The sequence below is a fragment of the Amphiprion ocellaris genome, chromosome 20 (assembly GCF_022539595.1).
Source record: "Amphiprion ocellaris isolate individual 3 ecotype Okinawa chromosome 20, ASM2253959v1, whole genome shotgun sequence".
NCBI lineage: Eukaryota > Metazoa > Chordata > Actinopteri > Pomacentridae > Amphiprion > Amphiprion ocellaris.
Window position 1 is genome coordinate 6,902,480 of NC_072785.1, and position 22,330 is coordinate 6,924,809.

Here is a 22,330-nt window from a genome sequence, read left to right on the forward strand (position 1 = left end):
TTCAATCTGAACCAAAATTGAGAATGGCAGTCAGTGATGAATACGTGTTTTGAAGGGTTGTCAGGTTTAAAAACATCTTTTCATTGCACGGCTGATGAGAGGCGCTACTTCATCACCACACACAAATAAAAACATAAATGCTGCTGCGACCAAAAATAGATTTTTGTTTTCCTCCATCGGTGAAAGGAGGCAGGGACTTTTGGTAAATACCTTCCATGCGTCAGACATAACAATAGAGGCTAAAACACATAGAAACCAGTAACGGGGTCAACAGTCACATCCATTATCCTAAAAGTCAGCGAACACGCACATGCAGAGCCACCAACCTTGAAATGCCGTCTGTAGGAGCATGAAAATGCACTTTGTCCATTAAAGTCCTAAAAAGAATATAGTAAGTTCCAGGAAATAATGACCAAAAACTTCCATTTTAGAGGAATCACATATAGTATATATTCTGAGCTGCATCAAAGGACCAATGGTTGAGGCATGTATCCAGGGGTTTTACTCCATTAAATATACCAGAACAACCATCTAAAAACACTCATCAGAAGTAAAAATGCTCCATCTACAATTCTAAGAAAAGCAAGTATTAGAAAAAGTACTTTATATTTTTAAAAACTAATCCCAAGAAGTGGTATAATTTCATGCATTGCATTATTATAACTACGAAAACATTATTTTACTGTTATAGCTGTTTACGGTGAAGATAGTTTTAACTTTATTATGCTATATTTTAAGATAAGATAAACTTTATTGATCCCTCATCAGAAATTTAAATGTTACAACAGTTAGATACAGACAAGGCATGAAAAGAAGCTGGACATTTTGACATTAATATAAATAGTAAGGTTCGTTCTTGTTTTTGGCTTTGCTAAAATTGGATTTATTTGGATTATAAGAGTTATTTAAATGAAGCTAAACCAGATCATTAGACTGTAATATACACTCACTGGCCACTTCATTACTGTATTGAGTTGCTATTTAAAGCGGCTCATCAGTCAATCTAATGGCAGAAACTCAGTGTATTTAGGCATGTAGACATGATCAAGAGAATCCACTACAATTGAAAAGGAGCATCAGAAGTAGGTGATGTAAGTGACTTTGAACACTTGTGGTTGTTGGTGACTGACGGGCTGGTTTGAGTGCTTCTGCTGATCTACTGGGATTTTCACACACGCACATCTCTAGGGTTTACAGAAAATGGTCCAAATACAGAAAAAAACAAGGTAAGAGAAGAATTGCCTGACTGGTTTGAGCTGACAGATTGGTCACAGTAACTCAACAACTTATTACAACCAAAAAAATAAAAAATGTAGAAACGCATTTCTAGGCACATTAAACTTGGGTTACAGCAGCACAAGACGAGTCCAGGTGCCACTTCTGTCAGCTAAGAACAAGAAACTGAGGTTACAATGTCTCAACGAATTTGGACAATAGAAAATTGGCGTTGGGATGAAAGGGGCAGAATTTTGCTTTGACAACATAAAAGCATGGATCCATCCTGCCATGTAGCAACACTTCAGGCTGCTGTTGATGGCATAATGGTTCGGGGGATATTTTCTTGGCACATTTTGGATTTTTTAGTAACAAAAGAGCATCATTTAAACACCACGGCTTTCCTGAGTGTTGTTGCTCACAATAAACCTCTCTAAGACGGCATAAGGTCCTGCTGAAAGTAGCCATTAAAAGACCAGCTGTGGTCATATGTATCATCATTTAATGGCTATGTTTGGTAGATTAAGGCACCATGTCACAAAGCTCCTACATCTTAAGACTGGTCTCTAGAGCATGACAGTCAGTTTACTGTACTGAAAATGCTTCTACAGTCACCGGAGCTCAACACAACAGAGCACTTTTCAGATGTGGTGCAACGGGAGATTCGCATCATCAAGGTGTAGCCCAGGATTCTGTAGCAATTGAAAGTCAATATGGATCAAAACCTGTGAGGAAAGTCCCCAGCACCTCGTTGAATCTATGCCTAAGTCAAGTCTGAAGGCTAAAGGGGCTCCAACTCAATACAAGCAATGTGTAACTGATGAAGTGGTCAGAAAGTGTGAACGCTTTATGGAAAATCTTACTCTGAACAGCAACTATAACTTTCACATACTTGCAGTGAAGTAATTTGGCTGCATGACATTGGAAAAAAAATGACATTGGGATATTTAGTTTTTTTGCCATATGGATAGTATATGAAAATGTACCAGAATTTTGGGCAGATGACTTAAATAACAGTTTGGGAAGAATTATTAATTCTAGGATGACATTGCTGATCCTGTAGTTGAGTGAATCTGCATCAAAATTTTAATTTAGTTTTTAAAAAGCTTTGAAATCTTAATTATATGTTGGAACACTAGCAAAGGCATCCAGAATAGTTTTGGATTCATGAATCTCAAATCATCAAGGCTCTTCTGCTCGACCATCTCTGATTTGCTTGAAACTATTTTACCATAAGCTATGGATATTTAAAATACCATCTTTGAAATTGTAGCTAGATCAAGTACTTTTTGAGACATTTTTTAAAAACACTGTCCATCGACCCACTTTCAGTACATTGTTTTGCACATTGAAATTTGAGGTTGTTTGAACGACAATATCTTATTACCATACCATATTTTATGCTAAAAAAATTTCATGCAAATCATAGATGGTCGAGCAGGAATTGTTCTAAAAAATTGATGATTGTGTCTTTGCTCTGAATGGCATACATATCAGGATTTACGCTCACCATACAGTGCCGATTTAAATCAAGTAGTGGCAACAACTGCAAAACACCCCTGACAGAGTGACTACTTTAGGTTGGCATCATGCTTTCTGTTGCTGAAATATCTCCATACAACTGGCGTTGCATTACTGTTGGTAACCAAACCTCCCTTTTCAGTGTTTCTAACATGTTCCTCGCTCATTTTTTCTGTGCACACGTGGATCCTGCATGCTCACAAACTCTGTGTCATGTAAATAAAGCGAAAAAACTGGATCCAAGAACCCTTAAATGGGAGTAAATTAGGTTCTATAAGAAAAAGTTCTCTTGTAGATTCATCACCAATTTTCTTTTTCTATCAAGCACCAAAATAAGTTGCAACATGTGTTACTGCTGAAATGATATATTACACAACTCTTGTGGTTTAAGTGCCATGTTTGCATCCAAAGTAGCACAAAATCTAAATAATCAAAATACAACTTCTTCAAAACTGCACTTGTTTAAACTGTACTTACATCCCACTGCAAAACAATCTTTCTTTTTACAGTAAAGCATATTCAGTAATTACAATAAAAGACTTTTGTGCTATAAAATCCAAAAAACCCAAGAGCCCAGAATGCATTCTCCACTACAGAACTCAATATTTTCTCAGAAATTATCAACATCATAAAAAAAAAGAAAAGGCGAGAAATGACACGGATTACTGCTTGCTGGGGGCAGTGGAGAGACGTACTCCAAATTAGTTTTAGCCTCAAGTTTTATTTTTATCAATATTAATCTACTTGTGTGATGTAATTTCATGCTACACAGCCTATACAGCACGGGGCTAATCCAATCGCCTCATCTCTCGGTCGGAGGAAAACATCCGGGTCGACAGTTGATTCTCCACATTGTGATGAATTGTAAATTTATGCAAATGTAAACTTCATCTTAAATGCATAAGTTTGGGCACAATGCAGAAAAAAGTAAAGAAATCCTCTTGCCAGTGGGCAGAGCCTGGATGTGATTCAGAGATGATGGTGTCTATCACGCAGGGAAACAGAAAAATCATGCGAATGTATTTACGTTGTGTCTATTTTCTTGGCATTTACTGAGCGACTTTCTCCCCTGTGATGCAGCTCACCATCAATTACTCACTGACACTTGCCGGCAGCGAAAGAATATACAGACAGCTTAGATTTATGGCCGTGACTGGCATGTGAAGCAGGATTTTGTTATGAAATGTGCACTGGGAAATGTTGAAAGCTCAAATGAGAAAGTTGAGAGATTTCCTGTGATCCCGTTAACGCCACGAACAATCGAAAATCGTGAATCACTTTCTTTTTTTCAAAAATCTGAAACATTATTAGATTTCGTGGCATCAAGTGCGGCGATGATGAGAAAAAGAACCGTAGTGACCTCGGCGACTACGTGGATGTACCTCGGCGGTGGGATTGATTATGGAAATTGTACTATTTTTCAAGTGAAATGTAAATGAGTGTGCAGGGTTTAAGACAGCAGCAGAATATAATGTGTTTCCTATAATGACTTCCAGGAGCCTCAAAGCCGGGAATGCGAGATTTATGCCATCATCACCCGTTTCATTGCCAAACAGACTGATGGAGATGCCTGTGATGTGAGCAACCTGCGTAGTATATCAGCGTTTCCACGTCGGCAAATAATCAGGGGCTTTGACATCTTAGTGAGATGGCACAGCATCAGTCATGCGGTGAAATGGAAACATGGATGGGAACAGAGTGTAGATCATGCTCTCGCTGGGCTGTTAATCAACTAATCAGCTGGGTCTCCCCTCGATAATGACACCGATACGTGGTACTTACACTGTGTGGGTGAGTTCCTGCGGTCTCTCGGCCTGCTCGGGGAACACAGGATGCGGCGGCTCTCCGATCGGGACGCAGCCCAGAGATTTACTGATGGCGTGGCTCAGCTTTTTGGCCGGAGACTTCTGTAAAGTGGGCAGCACAAACAGATGATGCGTCACTTTTTCTGTTACATCGGCTGCTGTTTGTAACAGCTTTGAGCTGCTTCAGGAGGCATTTACATAACTGGGTTAAGAGTTTGTTTACTGGGTCAGAAGTGGGAGTGCACTCCCAAGAAGAACTGAATCAGCTGCTGTAATCCAAACTGTCCTACACCCTCCAAAACATACATCACATTGGATTTATAGGAAAAATAGGAAAGGTTACCTGTGAGTTTCACAACATCAGACAACTGTAGATGGCTTTATGACTGCAGAAATATACATGCACTGACAATAGAACAATAATAACACCACTGAATTAGGCTTCAGCTGTCGTGAATAATTGATTTTGCAGATTTTTTATTATTTATTTACCTTTTCAGGCACTTTCAAAATTTCAACTCATACAGTACAACTTCATACCTGTAATATGACCTAAACAGGCTATAGAGAGACAATATTATGCCTTATTCTAGTTTGTGATAGGGGCTGCACAGTTGCTTGGTGGTTAGCACTTTTGAGTTGCGGCTAGAAGATCCCCAGTTCGCGTCCTGGCCTTCCCGGGATATTTCTGCATGGAGCATGCGTGGATTTTCTCTGGGTACTCTGGCTTCCTCTCACAGTCCAAAGACATGCTGAGGCTAATTGGTAAGTCTAAATTGTCCATAGGTGTGAATGTGAGTGTGACTGTCTCTATATGTAGCCCTGTGATAGACAGGTGACCTGTCCAGGTGTCCCCTGCCTTCGCCCTGAGTCAGCCGGGATTGACTCCATCCCCACCATGACCCTAATTAGGATTAAGCGGTGTATAGATAATGGATGGATGGATAGTTTCTGATGGCTGCTACTGTAACTGTATGTGCTGATATATTTGAAGTTTCAGTGTCCTTTAATTTAAACATTACCATATTGTTCTTGGATAGTAACTTTCGACACATGTTCAAGTTTGTAGAAACACTCACGACATGCTAGACTGATAAATTACTTCAAGGTGGAATAAAAACAGCACACACCGTCATTTAGGGAAAAAACTAAGTTTAGTCAAGGCTTTCAAGGTTTTTACAGGTGATGCCACAAGAATAACAAATAAGACTAGTCCACTTTGTATTTTTTGCTAATAAACTTCATCCTCTGAGCCCTAAATGCAGCTAGCAGTTTTGAGGTTTTATTTTTTTTAATTTATCAGAGCCAGAAATTGTACAAAAGGAAAGAATCTTCCAATTTTCAACTTTTCAGAAGTCTTTGAACTAATCATCTGTGGAATGCTGTTCCATTAGAAAGATTTACCAAATCTGAACTTTAAATTGTGGCGTTTCATCAAGAGACTTCATGTATTTCATGAAATATCTGTCAAAATAGATTGTTTGCCCTAGCCAGATTCCTCAAAAACTTAAAAAATTCTGCAGTTCTCAGTGCAACTGTGAAAATACTTGGGACTCAGATGAAACCAAGAGTTGGGTGACAAAAATTCAGTGACTTTTTGGCTGATCTGCAGCATGTGTTTCCACAGAGGACATCTCTGAGTTCTCTTTCCTTCTAGCTGTGGTTGAGCTGTTTCTATAGAGGTGCAGGACTTTATATTGCAGTGAAAAATGAACCCACAGTGAGTAAAAATGTGACAGGAGCAAAAAAACACCAAGAAACTGCTTGGGGCTCAAAGGATAAAGTGCCGATTCAAACTGATTGTTAGCTGCTCTTTCCATTTTTCTCACTTTTGCAAAGTGATTTAAAGATGTAAATGTGCTGATGAAAACTCCCTCTAAGTGTAAAATCACAGCAGTCAGGCCAAATCACTGTTATTTATATATCACAGTTAAAACAACAGATGCTCAGCCAAAGTGCTTCCCAACAGAGAAACAACAAATTAAATAATAAAGCTTAGACCTAGCAATAATATTAGATGTGTAAATTTACCCAACTAATTTGAATATTAAGGTTCGGAAAAAATATTTTCTGATTTTGTGCTCGTAGACTTAAGTTTCTACCTAAAAGACAGGTAGAAGACACAACTTAGCGACAGGTAAACTGAGATTTTAAAGCAGTATATCACCCCTTAAACTTGCAACTGTCCAAATAACTTAAGTACACGGCAACAGTTTCACAGATTGCATCAGATAAGACTGATGCACAGACGTTGATATAATATTGCATTAGCTGTATGTTGCATCAGAGACACCAGCATGGTCTGCAGGAGATGCAGTGATCCAGTGCTTGGGTCTGGATGGTGAACTTTTCCGTTTGTTTTCCATTTCAAAACTGCAACAGCTTGAGGTTTCTGATTACATTTTGGTCATGAATGTGTGTGTATGACGACAGCAGATGCCCGTTTTGAGAGAAACTGTCAAATATTAGCTAACTTGACTTAATTTCAATATTATTATGTGTCATTTTGTATATTTCTGTTTGTGTCGCTCGTGTTTATTGCAACATATTAGGAGGTAAGAGTTTGAAATGTGAAATTCCAAGCTGATGCACTTTGTCTGGAGTGAAAATGAAACACTGCACTGTTGTTTTTCCACCAAAAAGTAAAGTGCATGCTATAAATGCAACATTTTTCATTCTTTTTGGGGAATTTTGGAGAATATGATGGTTATTATGGTGACTTCTGCCTATGTATTTTAACAAAAGCACACCGAGTTTCCTTGTATTGAGATGTAACATGATAAAAAGAGTGAAAACCCGTATATTCTGCACTTGTAACAGACAGGAAGGGACACAACACTGGACTCCTAAATAAGCAGCCCTTTTTTTCTGTCACAACAAGGATGGCTGCCAGCAATACTGACAACTAATCGGGATGGAGGGAAAAGGAAAAGCTGCCAAATGCCAAAAAACAAACATTACAGGAGATTTCGGAAACCAAACGGCGTGCGGCAAACAATGTCAGAGATGTGACGGAGAATTATACGAATCCCACCACAAAAACAGGACGACATCCAGGACAGATTCATCCACCTATGTGATAAACGTCATAAATGCTTTTGTCATATTAGAGACGCTGTTTCATGTGCTCAGGCATGTCATTCCAGTCCTGCAGCTACAGACAGTCATTCTTCTCTGAGCAGAAATCCGAGTGGGATGGGAAATGGATTTGGGAACCGGCGCCTGTGACTCCCCTTGTTTCAATTTATAACACACTGATTGAGCTTCGGGAGGGGAATGCGGCAACACAGCAAATTTAATCAATACAATTTCATTTGCCAAAATGAGTAAAAAGCCCATAAAATCCCTCCTGGATTACTATGAAATGTAAGGAGACGCTTTGCTATGTTGTAAAATCTCTCCACGCTCTCAGAGAGATACTGACTGTACAGAAAAGGCGACAGCATAATGTAAAAATGAGAGAGATTCAGAGCTCTTTTCTTACCCAGGACGAGTGCTCCTTCATCTGGTGCTGGTTGCTATGGGGACCATTGGCATGGCCACGCCAGAAGCAGCTTTGACAGAGCTGGTAGCCATGGCACTGTTGGCACCGATACCGGAAACCCATCATGCTCTCACTCCGGCAATAAGAACATTCCACCGGATGGAAGACTGAGAGTCCAAACACAACAACAAAGAGGATTTTCTGTCAGAGCTGTGACGTCTCTACTGTCAGGGTCACAAACTAAAAACTCTGTGAGGCAGCCAACCTATAAATAAGTGAATTTACCCATGAATTAAATAAAATATTGAGATGCTTCCACTTTGAATATCCATTTTATGTTTCTATACACTTTCTCCACTGCATTTTAGAGGGAAATTATCTTCTTTAGACTCAATCACATTTATTTGACAGATTTAGTTGTTACTTTACAAAACAAGAGACTACACAAACTCATAAAATACAGCACTCAGTTCGAGATTAAACCAGCATTTCCGAAATGTTTTGGCTTGGTTTTTAAAGCAGCGTCTTACAGCCATCGATGAGTTGTTTGCAGTTCCACAAAAGAGACGTTTTCTATTTAAACACTTGTGATGGTTTCATTTAAATGACTGTTTGAAGCTCAAAGTATTTAAAAAATATAAAATATTCCACCAAAAATTAAATGATCAATAAAACATCCAAAACATTAATGCAAATATCTGTTGCAAAACCGTTAGTTTTTAGTCGTTCCGACCTCATAAATCATCTCAGAATCCCTAATTCTACATTAAGTAAATGAAAGTGGCTCCCAACTGATGAGCTACAATGGTAAAATGCTATTTACACATGAATGTATCAGTGTTAGCAATGTTAAATATAATAATGTATCAGTCAAAGGGGATGTTTTAGTGCTTGTCCTTTTACTTTTGATGTTGTATTGGTATTATCTGAAGGAAAAAATCAAAAATACTTCTTTAACCACTCTCTGCAGCCCTATTACTTTATTCTAAATTATTTCTAAATGGCATTTTAACACTATTTGATGTATAAAAGTCAATACTGTTTTACTAGTTTTCACTTAGCAACCAAATAATTGTCATTTTTTAGGTTCAGCCAGTATATTTATATAGATTTTGATCAGTCAGTTTGGCAAAGTTCTACTTGTGGAGGCAGAATCTGGATTGTACTATTTATCTATCTATTTAAATTCTATATTTTTTGCATTTTTCCCATTATTTCTTGACTTTATAACTGGGAATGTGCCCCAACTAGTCAACCACCCATAGATTTTTTTAGCAACATATTTAAGTTCTCTGTTTGCATGTTAACTATTCCAGCATGTGGTGTTAAATATTTGCCTTTTTCCTGGGGTAGTTTGCTGGTTATTGCAACAGTAAATCTACTGAGGATCTGCTTGGGAGTCTATTTTGCAGACCTATTTTGTCGCAATATCCAATTTTCGCATTAATTATGTTTATTTTTATTTAATAGGGACAATGCATTTAATCATAATTCCAATACGGAGCGTTTATAACTAATTTTCAGATCTTTTCAATACACAGTCCAATTTAATAATAATAAATGATAATAATAAACAACAAAGTACAATAATTGTGATGCATTTGAGGAAAAAAACACCTACATTAAGCTAAAAATAGTCTTTCGGCAGCACTTAAACTTTGTTGTGAAAGATTTTATATGTGTAAATAGCTTGATTTAAGTTGGTGATGTGTTCCAGAGTTGACTGCTCTTTAAAGAGAAACCTGATTTGGAGTGTGGGATTTTACAGTTTCTCTATAGCTGACTGTTGATGCATTTGAAGACTAATTTGAGCAAACAACAACCAAATAAAGCTCTAAAAACTAAGAAGAATGCATCTGTTTTGTGCATTGCTTCCAGTCTGATTGTAGAAAGATGTCAGGTGTGGAGACTCCCAAACTTCAAAAACTCACCATTTTCAACATTAGCAAGTCGGTGCATGAGTGGCAGCCACACGAGACACTGAGGGGGGGGATCTGCCATCAACACATCCAAAAACGTGTTCAGCATAATCTTCTTCTGGATACAAACACACAGGAATTCAACAACAAGCGTAAGTTCAGCTTCCTCCAGAGCGCAGATGAAGGTGTGTGGTTCAGTGTCCTGTTCCTACCTGCTGGGGGAAGCACGTCCGAACCGAATGCTCCGTGTATCCGAATGAGGGGCCCTCGAACACAGCTGTGGGGAGCTTCAGCACCTCCCGGAGAAACTGGTCGAACTTAGCGAACACCATGGCTCCGCTTGAGTCTGAGATCTGCGAGAAAATATCTGAGAGACGGCGAAATGTCAAAGCTTTATTCTCAGCCAAAACGGGGCGCAAACTGGCTTCTGACATTTACATAAATGGAAACTATTGATCCTCAGAGCCTGAGCTCAGCAGAGTTAATACATGTGCATTTAAAGAGAATGAATGCCGCATATACGCTCCAACAGCGCCCCCGTGTGTTTGATTTGAGCAACTGTATGAAGTGGAGAAAAGAGCAGCATGCACAAAAGGAAAATGCAGTTTTATCTAAATTAAAACTGAACTTACAGCGTAGTTTGTCCACAATTTTGCCTCCACACATCGTCGCCAGCATGGCTTTCATGGAGAAAACGGTCAGCTTCCCGTGACTTTCACTGCAAATGGAAAGAGAGGGAACATTTGAACAATACAGCAAAGCAGTGGTTCCCAAACTGTGGGTCAAGGCCCTGAATGGGGTCGCAAGATGATTTCTAGAAATCAAAACAATTTTAAAATCAATTCAAAAATAGCATGTTTTAGCCATAATTCTAACAAAAAATGAAAAAGCATGCAAGTGCAGCTCTTTATACTGCACATAGAATAGAATAGAATAGAATAGAATAGAATAGAATAGAATAGAATAGAATAGAATAGAATAGAATAGAATAGAATAGAATAGAACAGAACAGAATAGAATAGAATAGAATAAAATGACTTGATTGATGCCAAGGGAAATTTCTGTTGTTACAGTAAAGAGTAAAGTGACTGTAAGTGAAAATATCAAGATATATGTATATATATATATATATATATATATATATATATATATATATATATATATATATATATATATATATATATATATATATATATATATATATATATATAGGAAAAATATATCAAAATACAACATGCACCACAAAGTGTAAAATATACAATGAATAAAAAATGCAATAAATTGAAAAATGTACCATGGTGTCAAATGCTAACAATTAAAATATACAGTTAATGAGGAAATTAACTTCCTATATTTACTCCACCAAGGAACACAGCAGAGTTATGTGATGATTGGCTTGATTGTCTGTCTGTTTATCTGGGCACAACATTACTCAAAAACGGATTAACGGATTTGGATGAAATTTTCAGGAAAAGTCAGAAATGACACAAGGACCAAGTGATTAGATTTTGGCAGTGATGCGACTCATAGTCTGGATCCACGGATCTGTTAAAGATTTCTGTATCACTGTGAGATAGCGGCATAGCGTCACTGGAACTATGACAACAAGTGAACGCTACATCAGCTGCCTGCTGACGATCACGACTGATCCTACTTCAACTACTTTATCTACTCTCTTTCTACTGTGCTGATGTGTATTTCCACCACTCCGGATTTATCGGGGTTTTTCCGTCGGAAATCATACGACTGAGCAGCCTTGGTGGAGTACTGCGCTTTCTCAGTGCTTTTCTTGTTACTCAGTGCTACAGTTTATACATGAAGATTACTTTAATTGGTGAATATCTATTTTTCTACATATACTAGAATATGTGCTATATTGCTATTATTCTACTTATGGACAAATCTGTGCAATTAGACAATAATCTGTGCAATATTAACACTTAAGGATCCGGTGCAATGCCACTGATGTGTGCAATACTGTTATTTCTAGAAGTAGTACTAATGTATATTTTGGTTTATTTCTCCACCAAGGAACGCGGCAGAGATATGTGACAACTGGCGTACATTTGTCCTTCTGTGAATCTGTTTGTCTATGCGCAACATTACTCAAAAACAGACTACCGTATTTGGATGAAATTTTCTGGGAAGGTCAGAAATGACACAAGGATCAAGTGATAAAATTCTGGCAGTGATGCAGCTTATAGTCTGGATCCACAGATTTGTTAAAGATTTCTGTAGTGGCAAGGTGTCACTGTAACTATGACAACAAGTGAATGCTACGTCAGCTGCCTGCTGACAATCACATGATTGCGATCCTACTACAAATCAGCTGTTTTGGACTTGTCAGGACTTATCCATCAGAAATGATACAAGGAACCATTGATTAAATTGTAGAGGTGTTTCCGAGTCCCATCAATTCACACCGCCCGCTACATATTTCAGTCATGTAATTCGGTATTGATATGTAACATACACATGTACAACACATGCCTGTGCTCATTCTGGTGAGAATAAAAATCTAAGAGAAACAGTATTTTAATAAACATTACAGCAGTGAAACATCTCAATGTTGCATTCATGAGTGCATTAAAAATCACAAACTAACCGTCAAATCACAGATGAGCATGGATATACGGGGTCATTATTCTGCGGTTTTATTAGGCTGCCATTCTTCTTAAAAATCTTTTCAGCTCGCCAAGACGAGAGCAGCTGTTTTATTTCAGATTCATTTGGCCGCTGCTTCCGAGCAGAGGTAGCAGAGTGCATGAAAGCTCTCCTGCCTAATTCAGTTTGGACCTGAGGGACAGATAGCGAAACCGCTTCCTGTGATCGCGACTCAGTCATTTCCTACAAAGTTTCCCAGAGATACAGCGGCATGAATAATGAGGGAGTGGGACCAGAATGGCCTCGCAGATAAAAGTAAACCAATTGAATGAGGCCCATGAATGGAGAGGGCAAGCAGCCAATCAATTTGAGCGCACAAGGTACAATAATGAGAGAGAGCTTTACGGTCAATAACAAAGCTCTCTGCTCCGGGATGCAACGGCAGTCTGGGGCCCTGGAGCACTGAGGAGGCATTAAGAGCAGGGAGATACAGTAAAACATGACCAGCTGACGGGTGCTTATTTTACACAGCAGCCTTTTTTAAGCCTTTCTGGATATATTTGCACAGTTTGACATTGATTCTCCTTTTCTGGGCTCATTCCAGTATGTTTTTAGGACGGAGAGGGCTTTTATTTTGGTGAATACAATGCTAACACTGTATTTTATGTGTGTGTAACTTCTTTAAAAAAAAACACCTTACAAAACTGCCAGGATAAAATATATACTTTGTACTATATTCAATGCATTATTAGGTGCTTTTATTGTGAAATCTAATGCGATCCAGTGGAATAGTTCTGACATAAATTCAGTTTTTTAGATGCTTCAGTATTTTCAGTTTTTGTTGACATTTTCAAAAAATATAAATATTCTATTTTATCTTTATTATTGAGAAAAACCGTTCTGAATATTTTGTATGTTAATGGGGTGGACCAAATATTATTTTAAAAAAATAAAAAAAATTTGTGTTAATATAATATTATTTATTTATTTATTTATACATACTTTTATATGTATTTTTTATTTTAAAATAAAATATTTGAACCCATATTCAGAGTATTTTATTTTCTTAGTACAATGAATATTTTCATGTTTTTTTTTTGCTTATACTTCTTCTGCTTATGTTTATATTTTAGGACATATTTCTCTGCGTATGTATCTTTATTTGTTTGATTTTTCTGCTGCTCACAATTCTAAGACTTGAATGGAAGCAACTGTAATGTAAGCAATTTCCCCTCAGGGATCAATAAAATATTTCTGATTCTGATTCTAATTAGCAGCATGTTTAGATGTAATGCAGTCCAGCATGCCACCACTACATCACTAACTATAATAATAACATAAATTCGAATAATAAAAGTGGCGGGTGAGTGTATGATAACAATAATTAAACTGTACTGAAGCTTATATTATAAAGAAAACTGCTCTGTGAAATTAATTTTATTCAAATTTCAAAGCGAGGAAGTCTAATTTTGTTCAAAACCCAAAGATAAGCTAAAGAGAAGCAGCGAATCCTCACACGGGTAATAATATACATATTTTTTGCATAATAAATGGATTAATATTTTAGTTTGCTAGTTGAATGCAGTATCTTGAGCTTGTCTGTTAAATAAAATTCAGCACATAAAGTATGAACAATCCAAATAATAATGAAACAATCTCAGAGAGTCTTATTGGTGTCTCGGGGTGGATTTTGACTCATGACCTCAATATCTCGAAAATCCCCGATTTTGGTGCTGACAGAAGTTAAAAATACACCCTCAAGGCCTCCTAATACTTGATCTGCTCTCTTTCTACTGTGCTGATGTGTATTTCTGGAATAAGACAGCATTATGGATGTAAATACACAACAGAATAAGGTGACAATTTATTATGCATCATAATCTTTATGCAGTAAACAAGGTGTAATGTGATTCTCTGCACCTTTAAGTAAATGTTGACGTCCACATTTACATACAGGAAACAACAGATTGGACAATGTATGGCACAAATCACACAGATTTGATGTTCTTTTTTCTTATCAGACACAGATTTCCAAAATTTTGTGCTGTGGATTCAAATTTTTATTGATTCCATGTTGAATTGATGCACTTTTTTCAAATAAACCAAACTGGTCTGCACAAGCTAAAACTTTATGTTATGTTTAGTCGAATTTTTATTACATTTTGTATGATATTTTTAAAGACCTACCTTTTAAGTTAGGCTTTTGATTGATTTGATGGCATTTTATCATTTATTACTCTTCTTAGAACTAATTTTATTTATTGATTTCTTCATTTATTCACTTATTTACATATTTTAGTCGATTTAATGCATCATTTATAGCTTTATTTTTATTATTTGTCCTTCAACTATCTGTCTATATTTTAATAATGTCTATTTTATTTTATTTCATTTTATTTAAAAAACTTTTTTCCTTCATTTTTAACATTAGGTTGGGAGGTTTTTGGGTTATAGTTTTATTGCGTTTTTATTTCGTTCATCTGTAAAGCACTTTGTGTTACATTTCATTTGGATGAAAAGTGCTCTATAAATAAAGTCAGATTGATTTATTGATTATTGATGAAGTGTATGAGATAAGCGCTTTTTACTCTTTTGGTGTTGTTGTTTTAATTTCTTTGTAGGGGACGATCAATACCCAAATTGAGCTGGGTTACATTTGTTTGTTAGATTAGCATTTAACATACCCTATTTCGTGAGCAGAAAAATATTTAAATTTAGACAAATTTTTTTTTCAGACTTTCAGACTCACTGCTAAATACTCAGATGCACTCCAACTGTGTGTTATCATCCATGTTTGCTATGACTTTTACCCAGACAACAGAAAAAATGTTGTTTTTTGGGGGGGGGATTTGCTCCTCTGTTTTCACCTGTCATATGTGGCCACCATGAAGTTGAGCAGCAGCCCGATGGACTGCTCCACATTGATCTGGTGGGTGGTGGGCAGCCGCTTGTTGAGCTGGTAGTAGATGGAAGACAGAATAGTCTCCAGCCGCGAGACATTGATCTCAGCGTTGTGGTCCAGCGTGTTGAGCCCGTTGTCACGAAAGGCTTCGATCATGTTCCAGACATCCACCAAATGAACTGCGGAGGGGGCAAAACAGACAGAGCGCAATCAATCAAGTCTGTATTCATGTTTAAACAAATGATTCTGCTGGTTCCACCGTCACAGCAGCTAAAAAAAGAGGAGAAAACCTTCAGGAATCTACTCACGGTTGCATCTCTTCTGCACAAACCGGAGTTTGCAGGCAGTCCTGTAAGTTGACAGTCTGATAACGTCAAAGTTCTGAGCTCCTGCAAGACAAACCCAGAAAATCAGTCATGTATATTTGACAAATCTACTACAAAATGCTCTCAGATAGCAGTTCAATGAAATCAAACGCTTTCCAAACTGCCTTCGTGTGGGAGGAATCATACGTGCGAGGGACCACGCATCTCCTGTGCAACTTCCAGCCAGTCAAAGAATCACACGCGCTGACTATAGATAGCGAGAAGAGATTTCGACTCCACTCACTCATTTCCATGAAGAGCTGTCTCTTCTCCACCATGGCCTTGCCTCGTTTGCTGCCTTCCTCGATCATTCTGTGGCACATCAAACAGCAGAGCATGCAGTGCTCACTCCTCAGACAGCAGCATGCTAATAAATGCAACACACAGCTCCCTACATTCTCCAAAGTTATTCAGATAAGATACGAGCCTGACGGATTTACATTCAGCACATATCACGCATGCAACTGAAGAAGATAGAGATATAATAGATATATATATGATTTTTGTGGACACAGCAAAACAAAGCAGAGTCTGGTGTTCATTTTATCAATGGAGGACAAACAGTCAGTGATCTGTTACGTGGTTGGAATAAATGAATGAAACAACCGCATGAACTCTTGAATAAGAGTGTACCAAAACATACACTGTGTTCTTTTGTCTTCATAATTTATAATGTGAATCAAAGACTGAATTAGTCATCACACTAGCTAGTTCCTTTGTGAAATGATGTCGCTGTGAAATTACATAAATTGAACCCTATGAATGGCAAAAACCTGTCAGTTGGTTTGAAAGGCAGTTTAGCTTTAAAAAAAATAACCAAAATGACACCATTTATCAGAGGTAAAAACAGTAGAATGGTCTGATTTTCAACTTTGTGAAGGTCCTTGAACTACTCATCCACTGTGCTGTTTCTTTTTGTTGAAAAAATTATCCAAATCTCAGCTTAAAATCCTGCTATTTCATCAAAATTGCTTCATTCTACATATCTTGTTTTTAAAAAATCGCCAAAAAATAGCAATTTTCAATGACTAGATTTGGTAAAAAAACTAAAAATTCTGTGCTTCTCAACGCAACAGAAAAGTTATGACTGAGTAAGTTGCAACTGTCATATGACAAAAATTCTGGGACTTTTTGTGTGCAGTAGGATGAACTGCAGGATGTGTTTCAACAGTAGATAGGAGACAAGTATGGAAGCTAATTCAAAATGTAAGTCGAAAAATCTCTAAACAGTAAAAATAAAAAAGCAAAGTAAATAAAAGTATAAAAAATTGAATATTACTTGACATTATGATTCCAGGTTTTTCAGTTTTTGTAACTCAAAGAAATTCCAATTTCAATCTTTCATTTATAGAATTTATGGCATTATATCTTTGTTTTTCTGCACAAAAGACATGTTTGAGTCCTTCCTACTTCTAGCTATGTCTGCGCTGTTTCCATAGAGATGCAGGATTTTATATTGCGGTGAAAAACAAGCCCACAGCGAGTAAAAATATGACAGGAGCAAATAAAACCCTCTCAACCTCCTGAGTTCAGAGGATTAAAAGTCTGGGGTAATAATCAAGACTGAATTGGTCACAAAAAGAATAAATAATGCAGTTTCTTTATAATTAAGGTCAAAGCAATAGCTCAACATTATGGGAAATGACCTTAGTCACTTCATGCATATAAATATAAGAGCAAATAAGCTTTTTCTCCTGTCTTAGTATGAAGCTACGGCCAGCAGCTGAAGACTGAAAACAATGGAAACAACAAGCTCTGTGACCTCTAAAGCGCTCATAATTAACATATTATTTATTTTTTATTTAATCTGCACAAATAAACAAACTGAAAATATGACCGGTGGCGGTTTTAAGGCGGAATATGTGCAGTAACTTCCTGGTATCTGCACCTGGCCGATACATATAATAATTTTCCTGTAAAAAAAAAAAAAAAAAAAAGCCTGCAGCTATTCCTTTAAAATGTGTTGACAGGGTGTATTCAGTACAATGAACTGCAGAAAAAAAAGAAAAACTGTTTTTGTAATGCTGTTTACTAATCATAAACAATTAGTAGTAATGATGCAGTCATCTCTTCTCTTTCATACCCAAGAATCCACATCTGTTGAACACTGTTGTGCCTCTTCAAAACGCTTGTTTTTGCTCTAAGTCATACTTTAGAAAGGAAAATCCTCTTTGAAACACTACAGGTTTCCTTCCTTTATTCATTTTTTCTTCAAAAACATGTCCTCAGGGCTTTGAATGTTGTGCCACAAGTCAGTTGTTTTCCTCAAATGGCATGAGTTTAACTTCAAACAGGTGCATTCAGCTGGTGTGAAGCTTGTTCAATTTGAATTTTGCATTCAATAAGACACTTAATTCTCATTATACGTGAAATTGTTGGCACAGAATTGAGGATTTACGAAGTGCTTACCTGCCGCTGCCTGAATGTCAAAGTGAAGCCCTGAACCCTGCAAAGGAAAAGACACATTGAAAACTGTTAGTGAGGGCGTCTCTCCACATAGATAAGCTGTTCGTAGTCGACTTTTAAATGAGTAATTAACACCTCTCCCCTCTCTGGCTCCTTCAAGGACTTCATTAACTCTCAATTTGTGCTTTTCTGCCCCTTTTCTTCCTCCCTTTCTTCCTCCTCCTGTAGAGATGTATATGGGTGAGCTCTGGATGGGTTAGCTCTCCAGCGCCTGTGCTCTGTGCGAATGGTAATTCTCCATGACATTGCGCTCAGCAGCCACTTGCATCCTTGTGGGTTTAATGACACCGAAAGGAGCCGCGCAATGATGACGGACGCAGAGGCGCATTACGGCCGGCCAATGAGTGACGAGCGCTGGGAGGAAACTCTGGACCGTCCGAGCGCCTCCCCGAACATGTCTGGATCACACGGAGGATGCGTTCACTGACCAGGAGATGAGATAAGCAGCAGAGCGTGACCAAACAAGGCCCAGGAAGGCTTCTAACTCTCTACCTCTACATTTAATATACTTTTAGTTCCCATCAAGCCTTATAGAGAGTCTCTCCTCACACTGAGCTCTACTGCTATGTTTCAACATCCACATTCTACAACACTTGCACGACACAGATCAACAAGATTTAACGTCCCTTCTTCTTCTTAATCACAGATTTCTAACATTTTGGTGCTATGGATTGAAATGTATACTGATTCCATGTTGAATTTATGCACATTTTTCAGATAAACTACACAGACCTTCACAAGCTAAAACTTTATGCCATGTTTATTAAAATTTTTTGCATGAAGTTTTTAAAGGCAAACTCAAGACCTCCCTTTTTATTCATTTGTTTGTATATTAATACTATATTTATATCTATTCATTATTTCTACTCAAACTAATTTATGTATTGATTTTTTAAATTTATCGCCTTTATTACATATTTTAGTCTATTCAACGTATCATTTATTAGTTTATTTAGTACTTTTTTCTTATTTCATTTTGATGATTTTTGGCTTCTGTTTTGCTCTTCACCTATATATCTATATTTTATTTATTTATTATTATTTTATTTTGTCTCATTGGCTGTTTCCTCACTGCATATGTTACTTATGATAGTGTTTTTACTATTTTCTTATTCTATTTTTATGAAATTTAACTTCCATTTTGCCCTTCACCTATCTATATTTTAATTAATTGCATTATATCTTATTTGATCTCATCTGGTGTTTCTTTCTTATCCTTAATATTTTAGCCTCTTTCCAGTTAAAAAAAACGTGCAACTCCGGCTTGTGTTTAGTGGTTTTCATTGCTGATTACAGGTTCCAACAAAGGACGAGTCTCTTAGTAACAGGTTTTATCATAAAGGCTGCACCTAATGCTCATTTCTAATACCAAATAATCATTTTTGCACTTGTAATTTCCCACGGTTCAAGGTGGCACCTTTGTAATTCCTCGTTTTCGTTCCACCGACAACTCAAACTCCTCTTAAAATGCGAGAGAGAAAAGCTTCTGAGAAACCAGAGAATATTTCTTATAAATGACTGATTTTCTGGGGGTTTTTTCTCCTCTTTTGAGCGCCCGATTGACTCATCCTCAGCTCATATCACGAGCAGCAGATATGGCTGCATTTCAAGGCAGCAATAAACCATTTCAATTATTATTTGTTAAACAGAACTGCAGCTCTTTGGAGCGAATCATGAGGGCAAAATGTTCAAATTTAGGGTGCAAAGGGTGAGAAAAGACACTTTGAAAAAAGTCTAGCCAATTCTATATTAAATGGAGCACAAGCCAAACTATTTTTGGACATTTTTTTTTCTTTTTTTTGTGGACTGCTGCACTTTGGGGAGAAAACATTTGCGATGCAGTGGGAGAACTAACAGGCACATGTCAGCAAAATACCACAATGGTTCATTGTAAATATGAAATTCATGAGTAGGCAACTAACAGGGTGCTTTTTTTTCTTTTGCACTGGAAAATGTAAGCAGAAGTTGATTCTTTTTTAAATGTGAGATAAGGAAGCAAGTTTTTAATATTTCATGACTGAATGAATCCACAGCCAGTGTGATGATCTCTGTGATAAAACTATGAATTAATGGCACATTTACGCACAAACAGTCATTAGAATTCCAGTGCGGTCAAGTCAGACTGTGCAGTGCATCATTACAGGCCTGTAAAGGTGCATTTTCTCTATTCTTTTCCTCTACTGTAACCGCACCTTCAGCTCCGAGGTAATGACAACATCCTTTGAGGCGAGTCAACATAAGGACTCGGTTGCTGCAGTATCTCCCCTCCGCTGATATCATTCACTTCTCCGAGCCTTTTAATTCTCACTGAGCGACCGCAACACTTAAAAAAAAATCACTTCTGGAGACACAAACGCAGCCATATTGCTGATTTAACTGCCTATTTACCTTATTTCCGCAACGGGGAAATGTGTGTCGTGATGTTTTGTTTTTTTTTCTCCCTCTCTCATCCTCAACAAACAATAGCAAGCCAGCATCTTTTCCAAGCCGTGCTTCGAGGAGGCAGAGAGCAGAAACTGGCCTTTACCGGAGGAAAATCACGCAGGTTGCGTTTAGAGCATCATCATCCTCCTCCTCCTCGGCGGCAGCAGCAGCAGCACCAGATGGGGAGGATAAGTGTTACAGGGTGAATTAAGGGGGATATTTCCTCTGTGATTCACAGCCGCACTCTCACCTTCGATTAAATCCACGCGTGTCTCCGCCGACGTTACAGCTGTCCGGCCGATGAGGAACCACTCGGACCATCCATCATCTCGTTTCCAGCTCCTTCCCCTCCGTCTCATTCAGTCTTGGCAACTGCAGTTGTAGCCGCGCACAGAAATGTACGAGCGCCCCGCTACGCTCGGCATCACCAGCGACCCAGCGGCAGAGGACGGCAGAGCGCAGGAGGCGCCGAGATGCCATGCGCGGACACCTACTACACTTTTACGCATGTGCGCATCACGCTGGTTAAAGGCGCACCAGACTTACTACTATCACTGCTGCTGCTGCTCTGAACTACGATCCTCACCACAGCAGACTGGAAAACACTGATTTATTTGGATTTAAAGGGATAATTCAGCAATTCAATGTGGCACAAAATAAGACAAATGTTGGTCATAAATGATGCTCAAGGTGTCCTGTCAAGCTCCAACAATACTTGGGCCTACATTTCCCAGAATGCATCTTCCTTCCTTCTATCTTTCCTTTTATGATTAAAGCTGGGGTATGCAAGGGGAAAACATCCGTACTAAAACTGAGCAATATAGTTAAAAATGCATTACATGAAAATGTACTATTTCAGTCAAAAATCATTTTAATGACTTTTTCTTAAATAAAAAAAATGCCTTACTACTATCACTGCTGCTGCTCTGAGTTATGGTCCTAAGCACAACCGATTGAAACATTGATTTATTTGGATTTAAAGGGCAACTTAAGCAGTTTAATGTGGAACAAAATAGACAAATATTGCTCAAAAATTATGCTGTCCTGACTTTCACTGTCTAGAAATACTTTGTATTACATTTCCCATAATGCATTTCCCCTCTGTATTTTTCCCATTTAAGATTAAAGCTGGGGTATGCAACTATGCATCATCTTTAAATGACCCGTACATTAGTCAGGCTGCAGCAGAACCTGTCTATTGAGTCAAGCTCCGGAAACACTTAATCCTACATTACCCATAATGCATTTCCCTGCTGTCTATATTCCCATTTAAGATAAAAGCTGAGGTATGCAGAAATCTGGAAAAGGCAAAAAAAATGACAAAAAAACCAACCATACTAAACCGGTAAAATGTATAATTTTGGTAAAAATCATTTCAATGACCTTTTTCTTATAGACCAGGACAAAAATAAGGTTTCATGTGAAACAGTCTGACTAACCAGACATATGATACAGACATAAGCAATCACTCACGCTGGTTAAAGGTGTACTATGCTACTACTATTACTTTAAGGGGATGCTACAGCAATTTAATATAACACAAGAAAAAACAGATGTTATGTAAGAATAGTCAAAAACATGAAACTGAATTAGTGATGGCTGCGGTTTTTAGAGGTCCGGACAAT

General features: G+C 37.7%; 1 protein-coding gene across 10 annotated transcripts in view; it reads right to left on the reverse strand.

The window, feature by feature from the left end:
* The window catches only part of dtnbb (dystrobrevin, beta b), a 45,774-nt gene extending 24,598 nt beyond the window's left edge, over positions 1-21,176 (reverse strand). For 4 of the 10 annotated variants that reach the window (XM_023271702.3, XM_055005925.1, XM_035948954.2 and 1 more), the window contains exons 1-10: positions 20,956-21,174; positions 18,225-18,261; positions 16,060-16,127; positions 15,759-15,839; positions 15,416-15,629; positions 10,577-10,662; positions 10,157-10,311; positions 9,957-10,062; positions 8,026-8,192; positions 4,519-4,643 (exon numbers count right to left, since the gene is read on the reverse strand). In XM_023271702.3, coding sequence (XP_023127470.1) covers positions 4,519-4,643; positions 8,026-8,192; positions 9,957-10,062; positions 10,157-10,311; positions 10,577-10,662; positions 15,416-15,629; positions 15,759-15,839; positions 16,060-16,126 — 1,001 coding nt within the window. In that variant the 5' untranslated portion in view covers position 16,127; positions 18,225-18,261; positions 20,956-21,174. Of the gene's footprint in view, positions 1-4,518; positions 4,644-8,025; positions 8,193-9,956; positions 10,063-10,156; positions 10,312-10,576; positions 10,663-15,415; positions 15,630-15,758; positions 15,840-16,059; positions 16,128-18,224; positions 18,262-20,955 lie in introns of all 10 variants that reach the window. The other 6 variants (XM_055005927.1, XM_055005930.1, XM_055005928.1 and 3 more) reach the window with 4 other exon arrangements.
* Positions 21,177-22,330: the final 1,154 nt, after the last annotated feature.